Here is an 11,948-nt window from a genome sequence, read left to right as displayed (position 1 = left end):
TGTTCCCTTTCTTTCTAATGGTGATTAAGCTAAAGTATTTCTTGGATCTAAGATGTAGATATCTTTTTTAAAGATTATCACAGTACAATAATAATGATTCAACCAGCCTTGGTGGAGTCCACAATAATATAAATTTTTATTTTGCATTTTCTCTCTCTCACCAGAATTCCTTTACAGGAGAAAGATGAGGCTTTTTACTCCCATGAAGTTACACAGTGTCAGAAACCCAGGGGCAGTCCTCTGTCCCAGTGGTTTGTTTGAGTCGGAATCAACTTAGTCTTCTTCTGTGGGACCTTGTTTAAAATGGGAATGGAACAAGGCTCTGTCCAGTTCTTCTGGTAACCGGGCAAAGGCGGCAATTAGCCACATATTCCATCTTATATTCTTGAAGCTCCTACTTCTGTTTGCTCCAGGCTAATGGAGACCAATTTTAAGACCACCCCCATCCCCGGCACTACATATGAAACCAAGAGATGGAAAGAGTAAACACATTGATAGACCGATTATCAGGATGTTCCATTAAACCATGACCCTGAATCTCTACACCAAGGATCCAAATCCCATGAGATCTTTGGTTGTGCACAGGTAACAGCTTTTTTTTTCTTTCTTCATTGTTGTAAAATAATCTGTCACTCAACATTTACCAATTCTTTTGACAGGCATACAGCTTATTGAAGCTTATTGACAGCAGTTACAGTAACTGACCTTCACTCAAAGGAACTCTGGTGGCGGGCAGGGTGGGTTAGAAGATGGGCTGCTAACCCCAGGCAGCAGTTTGAAGCTACCAGCTGCTACAGATGAGGTTAGTTTCAGAAGCCCAAAATGTTTCTATAGGGTCCTTTAGGGTCTTCATGAGTTAGAATTGAAGTGTTGTCTTTGACCCTGTGTGAATTTCCCACCACCAGTCATCCTTCCTCCCTGCCCCCAGCAAGTCTTCGTCCCTTTGCTGGTCCTCTTGTGGGATACACGTCTGCTCTAGTCATTATTTTCACTCAACAAATACTCCAGGGAGTGGCAAGTTATGGCTGGGCTGCTAACCCAGTCACTAGCCACTAGGCTGTCTGCTCCCTTAAAAGAGCTACTCTCAGAAGATAGGGTAGAAGCAATTTGGTCACTGACTTGTAAGTGACTTGCATTTTGGTTTAATGTTTTCAAGACCCATCCACACGATAACACATAACAAGACTTTATTCCACTGTAAACTGGTACATTTTGTTGATCCATCCAGATGGATACTTGTTTCCATCTTTGGACTATTGTGAATAAAAACTCAAAAAATTTACTGTCGTTGAGTCAACACGGACTCATAAAGACCCCCTCTGGGATTTCAAGACTGTCTACTGGAGTAGAAAGCTTAGTCTTTCTACCACCTGCCAACTATGAGGATCACAGCCCAAAGCGTAACCACTGTACCACCAGGGCTCCATAAAACCTGGTATACAAGTCTCTGAGCTTTGCTTTCAAATTTCCTGGGGGTAATAGAAGGGGTTCCAGTTCACACATACCCAGGTTTATTCCAAACAAAACATGCCTTTGTATTCAGTGGATGGCTGCAAACAAATTCTCTCTGTAAAGCACTTTAAGTCTACTAAAAAAAAAAACCAAAAAACATTTTGTGCCACATAAAACTATCAAGTTTTGAACAAAACTCAAGTGGACACCTTCCCAAATCCAGCATCTAGGAAAGGCAGGTGACCTCAAGAATAAATTTTGAGTTCAGAAGGTGCAACAACTATTTGTGGACACTGTAAAAAGGTAATCTTGGTAAATTTTCTGAAAAGGCATAGAATTGTCACAAGGACTTCCTAAGCAATAAATGTTAAGAAATTTGGGGGGGGGGGGGTTTACATCACAATGTACCTGCTCCTATTTTGAGGATCGCAAGAGAATTTCCTTGGGAAATACTGTCTACTATAAAGCTAAATTTGTACCTTCAGGCTTTTTTGTTCTCAAAACTCAAGAAAACAAAGAACATCAGGAGGAAGGGGGAAAATGAGGAGCTGATACCAAGGGCTCAAGTAGATAGCAAATGTTTTGGGAATGATGGCAACAAATACACAAATGTGCTTGACACAATGGATGTATGTATGGATTATGATGAGTTGTACGAGCCCCCAATAAAATGATTTAAAAAAAAGAAAATAGAAAAGAACACAATTTGGGTCCCTCAAGTATGTCAAAGCAGGCATTTTGACATGACAGAAACTGAACAGCCCAGGATTCTCTAGGGAAGACGTCAGATGGAAACACTGCCTTCAGAAGCATATGCATTTAGAGCAGTGGTTCTCAACCATCCTAATGCAGCGACCCTTTAATACAATTCCTCGATCCTTTAATACAATTGCTCGTGTTGTGGTGACCCCCAACCATAACATTATTTTCCTTGCTACTTCGTAACTGTAGTTTTGCTACTGGTATGAATCAGGCGACCCCTGTGAAAGGGTTGTTCAACCCCCAAAAGGGTCGAGACCCACAAGTTGAGAACCACTGCCTTACAGGATGTGAAGAACTAATGCCTTCAAATTTCAATATTTTAAACAAATGTTTCTATGACTTTGTCAAAATACTTTTTGACTTAGTCTCAAATACTTAGAACTGGAATTGGTTTCACATGCTAATTCTTAGTTTGAGTAACTGCTACAGTATTTCACACACTTTTTCTACAACTGCTGCACCAGTTGGCTTTTCCACCAATAAAAAAAAAAAAAAAAAGCCATCTAGTCAATTCCAACTCACAGCAACCCTGTAAGGGTTGCCAAGATAGTCAATTATCACAGGAGCCCACAAGCCCCATCCTGCTCCCAACAAGTAGCTGTTGAGTTTGAATGGCCAACCTCAAAATTAGCACCCAAACTTTGTACCACCAAGGTTCCTTTGCAATGGACAAGGATGTTAATGTCCCCATAATTTTGACTATCTTGGTGGGAGTGAAATGGCTCATTGTGGCCTTGATTTGCATTTTTCTGATGACTGATGGCACAATGTGTCTTTTTTGCATAGTGCATCTTTTCATATTTGGGGGTCATCTAAAAATCTTCTTTGGTGAAATATCTATTTAAGTCCTTTGCTCTTTTTAAGAGTGAATTTTTTGGTTGTTGCAAAGTTGCCTAACTTCCTACGTGGGTTTCTTTCCCCCTTCTCATCATTTAGTGAGCATTTCAGTAATAAAGTGAGATGTGATTGTGTTTCTTTTTCATTTTCTATTAATATGATATGATACTCGTTGATTCTTATATCAAACCACCCTTGCATTCTTGGGATAAACCCCACTATGTCATAATAGAAAATTATTTCAGTATGCTGTTAGTTTCGGTATGCTAAGTGTTTTGTGCTCGTATAGGATTTCTGCATCTAGTTGATAAAAATGTTAATTTGTCATTTTGTTTGCTTGTAACTTAGGCTTCATGGTCATTTCAGCCTTGCCGAAGGAGTTAGTGTTCTCTAGTAGAAATGTGATGGGAATTAAAGAAAAAGAGGTCTTTACCATCTTGTCTTTCAGTTATTTTAAATTTCATTATTAAAGACAGAACCCTGATTCTCAGTTTTCTCAATTGTAAAGAGGAACTATTGCCTTCTTCAAAGAACTATTCATAGGACTCAAGATGATAATGTATCTGAAGATATCTGCTATCATTGTTTCACCATGTTGATGAGCTTTTAGTTTCTAGATAGAGATGATAGTTATAGAAGTTACTTAGGTAATATTTTATGAAGAGTTAATACTGTGAGTAGTAGTGATGGTTAACAGTTCTCTCCCCAACCCCCCACAGAGAAAACACAATACACTCCATGCTCTATCAAATACCTATAATTATATTCTGCAAAGGATTACATAATCCAATAAATTCACTAATGATGCAAAATTTTCATCCTTCCATACTGACAGGTACATTCTCTAAGCACAAAGTTTGTACTCACAAATATATTTTTGCTTAAAGACAAAACTCCAATTAATAACCACAATGGGAATTTAGTTGTTTTAGTATAAGCACTATTCTAATCTAATATGTTGCCAATAAAAGCTAAGCAGTTATATCACAAAACCAGGATTATATTCAGTGGACATGCATTAATAATCTATACAACTTAACATTACACCAAAAAAGAACCCAATATAAAATTCCCCATACTTTTTGGTGATTATGAAATTTCATGGCACAGATTACCAAAAAAAAAAACTGTAAAGGCAGATTTTAAATATTTTCAATAAAATGGTAAAAAATTGAATAAAGTCTTAAGTTTTCATACAGGGCTGGTGATTTAAAATAGCAAGTTGGCCCCCAATTTGTCAAAATTGACAGATAAGTATTTACAACAACTAGACAGGCTTTAGTTACAATGGTACCAAGTGAGTACTCCCTCCTAGCAAAACCCTTGAGGTTTCATTTCTCAATGCAAACATGTCTTTGTAAATACTGTGATAATATAAACTTGGAAACACACACAGAACCAGGACAAAGATGAAAAATAATACACAAGTCAAATTTTATTTCTGACCTGTCAGCATAAAGCCTTCTGGCTCCCAAACATCTAAACACTGTACTCCAATATAAAACTAAGTTAACAGGAGTAGAATGACTTTACTAGGGGAATTTTCCTACAAAATTACTTTTCACTACACACCAAGGTAGGGCTCCAGCTCTATTAACCTTAGGGCTTTCTACCCACTGATGAGAATTTACTTATCAACCACAGGAATGGCTGGCAATACAATTCTCCACAAGGGGTCAAAACAATAATGAACTGTTTTGAAGCGCTGGTTAATCTCTTTCTCTAGAGTGTTTAATTAGCAGAGCACCAAATTTATAAACTGTTACAGTAACCCAAAATGTTAAATACATTTTTTAAACAGAAGCAAACTTTCCCCCACGATTGTTCTATGTGCCATGGTTAGTCTTTAAACCTATGTGGTCACCAATAAGAAATGAGTAAGGGAAGCTTTGAACATATCTTGTACTTTTCATCAGGATAAAGTGCAAAATATCTCCACATTTCTTTCAAGAGGCAACAATATCACATCAGAAAGAAATTCAAGTGACAATAGAACTAGTATTGGGGGGAAGATCTCTTTAAATATACACTTGAAAACTATCAATTATCCTTCATTGAAATCTGTGTATGAATCAAGTTCTCATAGAACTTAACATTTTAAACGTGTAAATCTTCTTCCCCAGGATCACAAACTCCAAAGTTACTACAGGGCCAAAAAAAAAATGGGAAAAAAAAACATTGCATGACAATGGACACTAAGTTCATAAAGAACTTCTTAAAATGAGATATTATGGAAGAAAATACCATGAAAATAATAATCCTATGAGAATTGTTTTTAAGCAGAGTAAATTTGAGTCTTGGTCTTCATGAAGATCCTATAGTTTATATAGAAAACTATAAATATAGAAGACTCTGAGGAGGAAATAAGTCAGAATATGTATTAAATCAGAATACATTCTGTAGGCCTAAAAAACTTTGGGTCAGAAGGAGAAGGATGGCCAGAGTTAATTTTCACTTCAGAATACAGAAACTGAAAAATTCCTGGGTCTAAAGAGTGCTCCAAAATGTAACCACACTTTGGGGGAAAACAAAAAACAAGATTTTTAAAAAGAAAAAGTACTGTATACTTGCAATCCCTTCCAAAAGGGAACTCTTAAATTAAGGGGGAAAGATTCTCAGAGTAAACCAAGTGTGGCTCAGGAAAAACAAAAACTGCACAGCATATCCAAGATTCTGTCCATAAAACTAATGACGGTACATCTTTAATATTAAAGAAGTAGGCTATAAAAAGGTTCGTTTCAGAATTGTCTTTTAGTAAAGCTCATTTGTGCTCTTTTGTGGGTGCATAATAAAGTTCCATGGGTTTGTTCACTTTCCAGTATTTCTCACTGACCAATTCCAAAGAAAATGAGCCATTTAATACCTACAACAAAAAGAAACAAAGAAAATTATGAAAACGGTACAAAGCACAATAATGAGGTGGAAGCAAAATAAAACTCAATAGAATCTTTTTATAAAAAAATAGCTTAGAATAAACCACTTGTGATTTACATGATTCCTGGAAGAACAGAGGATCGTAGCATTGACTATACCCTGCTGCAAGGCCCCCCTCTCTCTAGGAAGCCCTCAGGTCTGGGTAGTCCTGGCCCCACCCACCACTTCCCAGAGTCCCAGATGGTCAGCTCTCTGATTTCACTTACAGTGAACTGGCCGTTGGCTGTTGCTATGTAAATGGTGTACTGCTTCTCACTGGCTGTTTCGAGGTTCATCTGGTTTGATTCTCCTTTGCTTCGAAGTTCTTCTAAAGCTAGCCTCACTGCTAGATACTTGGATAAATGATCAACAGTAGCATTACCTGAAGTCTTTATATATCTACAAAAGGATAGAATTAGAAAATTTAATTTCAAGACTAGTACTGATCAAATGTACACATTTGTCTGACTAAAGTCCTTTAAAACATTTCTTACTGAAAAACCCAAATGAAGAGAACCTATCTGATTGCCAGGAAGTCAAAGCTCTCCCTACTTCACCATCCATAAAATAGAAAGTTAAGATGACAAAAATCAAACAAAAAAATAGAGGGGGGAGGGGAAATAACATACCCTTCAGCCCTAATAACCAGAATTCTGCAGTGTCTGCAGCAGCAGGAACAATAATAAGCATTTGAGCAAATTTCTTATAGTCTAGGAATCAAATTATTGATTTTTAAATGATAACACAGAAATGCTAATCTCAGAACTTTAAAAAAACTATAGTACACATAAATGTTTATCTGCATTAAATGGCAGGCAGTACACTATACACAGCAATAAAATAACCATCTTTTGCCATTAAAGAGCCCTGGTGATGTAGCACATTACACATTGAGCTGTTATCTGAACGATCAGTGGTTCAAAACCACAAGTTACTTAAAAGGAGAAAATGAGGTTTTTTGTTCCCATATAGATTTAAAGTCTCAGAAACCTGAAAGGGCAGTTACATTCTGCCTTACGGGGTTCCGATGAGTAATAACTGATTTGGGCTTGGTTTGTTTGTTTGGAATGGGACTCTAATCTCATGTCCTCTTCAAACTGGGAGGGCCATTTCTCTCAGATGTGAAGCATAAGAGCATTCTCAGGTGGGAGGCATATTAGAGGAGAAGACAACACTTTTGTCAGTCAGAATACCCAAATAACCCTGGCCGTCAATGGATAACAAATAGTGCCTTTCATTCTTAATTCAGAAATTTCCTTTTAACTCCAAGTGTAACGTTCCAAAACTAATCACACTTACCTTGTCTGTGCACTGTCATCCTTTTCCATAAGCGTGGGATGGGGCCTGAATACTAACTCAATTTCACTAGCCCCATCCATGGCGGGGTCGATTGCTACTGTGGCATTGTTATTATCAAGCTCAAGCCCAGAATCATCAGATGTTTTGGTCCTTTTGTTACTAGGTCCTGCTTCCTGGTTGCTATGTGTAGATGCGTTGCTACAGTGTGAACTATCACCATTATCTTCTGCTCCACTACCATTTTCAATCTGTTGCTTCTTGCCTCGCTGTAGTCTATTTAAATAAAGAAAAAATAAAGTTTACTTTAGATCTTTTCACAATACCCATTTTAAAGTATTTTTCATTGAAGTCTGGAATTCAAAATCTTGATAGACAAATTTGCTCCATACTAGATACCCCATGTCTAAAAACACACACATGCATGCTGTTTAAATGATAGAAACAAATGTTTGCATTCTCTTAATTTTCTGTATTAAATAAAGGAAAGCCTACAGGAATTATTGCCATTTTTTTTTACAACTTTCATAATTTTGTTATGACGTCTCAAGACATGATTTTAAGAGTGGAACTTATTTATGCCTTCTCAGAAATTCTTCAGAAAACAATATTTGAAAGCAACAGCCTATATCCACCCATTCACCAAGTCTGCTAACACCATTTGAAATGATTCTAATGCAGAAATGAGATGGTCCCTAAAATACCAGCATGGACATGGAAGCAACTAATAAAGCAATTGCCAAGCTAGGCATTTCAAGTATCGAATCACATCTACTCATAGGTCAACCTTACAATTCGGTTAATAAGTAACTTAACAAAGAAACTGGGGTTTAAGGTTAGTAATTTGCTCACAATATAGCCCCAGCATGATATATATACCACAGGCCAATTTATCCCCAAGCACAATTGCCTCTCTGCCTATAAATTCAAGAAAAGAGGAGATATATACAATGAAAAGAAAGAATGGCATCTAAAATAAGTATTATTATATGTTTGCTGCCATAATAAGGAAATAATATCCCATGGCTTAGGAAAGATGCTCAAGAACTTTTGCTTTAAAAAAAAATAAAATTGTGCTTATGAAATCTACAGACCATTTCAAAACCAAGTCTAGTATGTCAAATGACAAAACTGTTATTCAAAAAGGCATGAACAGGGCAAAGTAGTAGAGCAAAAACAATCTCAACTGTGAAGCTAGAAGAACTATATCTCTGCAAGCCTCCAGCGTGTCTGGGTCTGGCGTGACCTTGTGCATTCCTACAGTGCTTGCAAGAACAGTTCTGAAACCGTTTGAGGACTTGCTCTGCACCATTTCCAGAGCGAGGTAATAGAAATTTCAGACAGAGAAAAAAAAAACTATATCTAAATACTTCCTAACATCTATAACTATCAAAAAAAAATGAGTTGTGGGTGAAAGGGAAAGTGGGGTTTAAAAAAGGTGGTTTTGTGGTTTCAAAATTTTAAATGGACTATTGTGCATGGAGGCATGTATTATACATGCATGTGTCTACCTACATTTCACTTTTTATCAAAATAGAGCCTGTACACACTGCACACCAACAGGTGCTCTCATTGACCCTTCTCGTACATCACATACCTGTTCAAGGCCTGTATCTTCAGTCCTTCCTCAATGCTGTGACTGAGCGCTTGCTGGTTATTGTGCTTGTTGATTCTGGCTAACACTCGCTCTTGATGAGCTTCATACTCATCACGACTTGGATATATTTTGCTGATGAGGGCATCAAAGTTTGGATCTGGCCTTAGTGATCTTTTGGAAACTAGCTTCTTCCGACAAGTAGGGCATTCTTTGTTGCTAAATAAAAGGCACAAAAATGTAAATGGTACCTGTATCTTTGGGCTGAAGAGAAAAATACACAGTTTCTGGACTGTGATCGTTATTCCAGTGCTTTCACCAAGTCCCAGAAACACAATAGACCAGCCAGAATGTCTGAACATGTGCTACTCAAGAAACACTCGACCTACCAGAACATGCCCACAGAAGAAAAGGTGGTCGCTTATGTGTTAACTATTTTAGAAATGAAAATCTCTTCTTTCCTCATTTAAAAGGTCCCACTTTTGCTATTCATGCCATACAGGATAAAGTACCCATTACCCTACAGTACGGTACCCTTGCTGTTGTTTAGCTCAAGTAATATTGATGTTACTTGCGGACTTAGAAACATCATGGTTTTATGCTTCATAATTTCATCACAATATTCACCGTATAAGAGGGCTTCAAGAAGTTCATGAAAAAAAATTTTAATATGTGTTCCCCAAAACTTTAGGAAGTTCATCCCCTCCCCTGTATAAATTTAACAACTTTAAGACTTTAAATGATTAAAACCTAAACTTCAGAAATATTCCAGTCCTTAATCACATACTTAAGTGAAGCTAAGTATTTATATTCAAATAAGAATGTATTTCTCATGCCCTATGTAGCCTTATCCTGGTACAAAGTACCTAGTACAACAGTCATGCCCACGTACCCACTTCTGAGGGCTGTGATGATGCAGTCCGCACAAAAGCGATGTAGACACTCCTTTGTAGTCATGGTGTTCTTCAACATGTCCAAACAAATCGGACACATTAGTTCGCTGTGGAGGCTTCGAGGTGAAACAACAATTTCCAAGCCATCTGTTATTGCCTCCTGTAAGACAGCCAATTTACAATTAAATTCCACTTTTAAACTTTAATTATAGGCAAATCTAAACAGACAAAAGTACTGAAAATGGAAAAAATGTACTTTCAAGTATGCTCATCACTCACCATTGTAAACTTAACAGCCAGTACTGGCTCCAATGGAGTCTCAATTTTAGTAGAGGGAAGTTCCAGTATGCTAGTGGCCTTTCCTGTTTCTACTGGCTCTCTATCAAACGTGTGCTTTCTCTACAGAATCAAAGACTGATGACCCCCACAGGAAAGACATAAGAACTATAAAAGTTCTCCACAAAGGAGTCAAGGAAAAATGTTTATAATACAAACTACCTCTAATATGGTATGCCTATTATCTCCCATTGCTATGTATGAAGCACTTTCCACTTTTATTTTACTTAGTTTCTCACACAAATCTTTGATTTAGGAATTATAATATTCATTCTACAGAAGAGGAAATCGTCACCCAGAAAGAATGACAACGACCCAGCTAATAATCAACTCATTAAAACTTATGTAGCAAAAGTATGACCCTAGATAAATTAAACCACCTACATTCTCCAGTTGGGTACCTATACACAAGTAGGTATGCAGCATTGTTTGGGGACAAGGGAAGTGGAACATAACTTCAAACTGCTCAGCATCTGGTTTTTCTAAATCACTTTTCCTTTCTCTAAACTATTTTATACCTTTTCTTCTATCTGCAGACCACACTCCACCTGATTTTTTAATAGACTATTCCTATTTTATTAATAAATCATAAATTCTATCAATTAATAAATCATTCTCCACTCTAACAAGTTTACGCCTCTTGTTTTATAAACTGTTCATCTTCCATCAAAGTCAAATTTCCCCATCTATGCTCATTCCTTCATACTTTTTCAAGGACATTCTTCTAAGAGTTGCTGCTGATGTTTGCCCTCAAACATCATCAATATTCTACCTTGCCACGAAATCAGCCTTGAAGACTGGCATCTCAATAGGGCTTCTGCAGTATCCTGTAAGGTGAACACTGCCCCTAGAGCTGTGGTACAGAGTATGCACTCAAATTATTTCTTGAACCAGTGGATGCTGTACACACTTAAAAGTGATGATGAATCTAATAACATGGATGAACCTGGAGGATATTATGCTGAGTGAAATTAGTCAATCACAAAAGGACAAATACCATGCAACTCCTATTACAGAGTCAAGAAAAGACTTTCACCCGAAAAGAAACATACTTTGATGGCTACTAGAGGTAGTAAGGGAAGGAAACTCACAGGCTAGAGGGTAGATGGGTATTACTGGGGTGAAGGAGAAGACAATATTCAACAAGCTGGGAGTGTGCTAAAAAGGATGGAGATAGAGGCAATACACTGGAAGGTTAAAGGCAATAGAGGAAAGTACTGTCACATACACTTAAATACACAATCCTGTAAGAGAAGTTCATTAAGAGCTGAACTTAAAGACACAGAATGAACAGGTGTGGTAGGACGAGTGGGAGTATATCCTGGAATATATACAGAGTTTACAGAGGATGATATTTGTATATTTTAATCTTTGCTGCAAATATATCTATGACTGTGGGAGAACATACAAAGGGTAAAGTTTTGAATACTTCTTAGCTATAGCCTAACTCCATGAGGAATACGCCAGTAGGCAAGGAGAAGCAAGACGAGCATTTCAAGGAACACCAAGCTCTATTCCCATTAACGCAGTTCATAAAAAGGCAATGTTCTACATCCTACGTTGGTAAGTCACAACTGGGGTCTTAACGCTCATGAGCAGTAATCTAAGGTACAACCTCAGAGATGACAAGTCTCTTCCTTTTGAAAGGAAAAATGAGCAACGAGAATTGAGAGACATAGGAGACAATGGGTCCAATTGAAAGACACGTGACAATTGGTCCAAGAGACAAATAAGACATAAAACATCAATGGGTAACGGGGGCACAGGGCGCTAACCTACCCAAGGGGAGGGTATTGTTTATATCTCCACAGGAAAAGAGGGACCAAACTTCAACCCAGTGCTCCAAGGTGTGAAGACAACATGCC

At 37.5% G+C, this 11,948-nt stretch overlaps 1 protein-coding gene and 1 non-coding gene across 2 annotated transcripts in view; one reads left to right on the top strand and one right to left on the bottom strand.

Annotated features, from left to right (window-relative positions):
• Positions 1–3,792: 3,792 nt before the first annotated feature.
• Positions 3,793–11,948, bottom strand: part of RNF2 (ring finger protein 2) — a 50,530-nt gene continuing 42,374 nt past the window's right edge. The window contains exons 3-7 of the mRNA XM_004706673.2: positions 9,747–9,907; positions 8,858–9,073; positions 7,264–7,536; positions 6,192–6,363; positions 3,793–5,914 (exon numbers count right to left, since the gene is read on the bottom strand). Coding sequence (XP_004706730.1) covers positions 5,813–5,914; positions 6,192–6,363; positions 7,264–7,536; positions 8,858–9,073; positions 9,747–9,907 — 924 coding nt within the window. The 3' untranslated portion in view covers positions 3,793–5,812. The remainder of the gene's footprint in view (positions 5,915–6,191; positions 6,364–7,263; positions 7,537–8,857; positions 9,074–9,746; positions 9,908–11,948) is intronic.
• LOC115872474 lies at positions 8,472–8,606 on the top strand. Its single transcript, XR_004047873.1, has one exon. It is a non-coding gene; the product is annotated as a small nucleolar RNA SNORA9 (small nucleolar RNA).

The sequence above is a fragment of the Echinops telfairi genome, unplaced genomic scaffold, assembly GCF_000313985.2.
Source record: "Echinops telfairi isolate 266 unplaced genomic scaffold, ASM31398v2 ScPeMD7_7424;HRSCAF=8462, whole genome shotgun sequence".
NCBI classification, from domain to species: domain Eukaryota; kingdom Metazoa; phylum Chordata; class Mammalia; order Afrosoricida; family Tenrecidae; genus Echinops; species Echinops telfairi.
The sequence above is the reverse complement of the archived record's forward strand: the minus strand, read 5'-3'. Positions and strand labels throughout refer to the sequence as shown.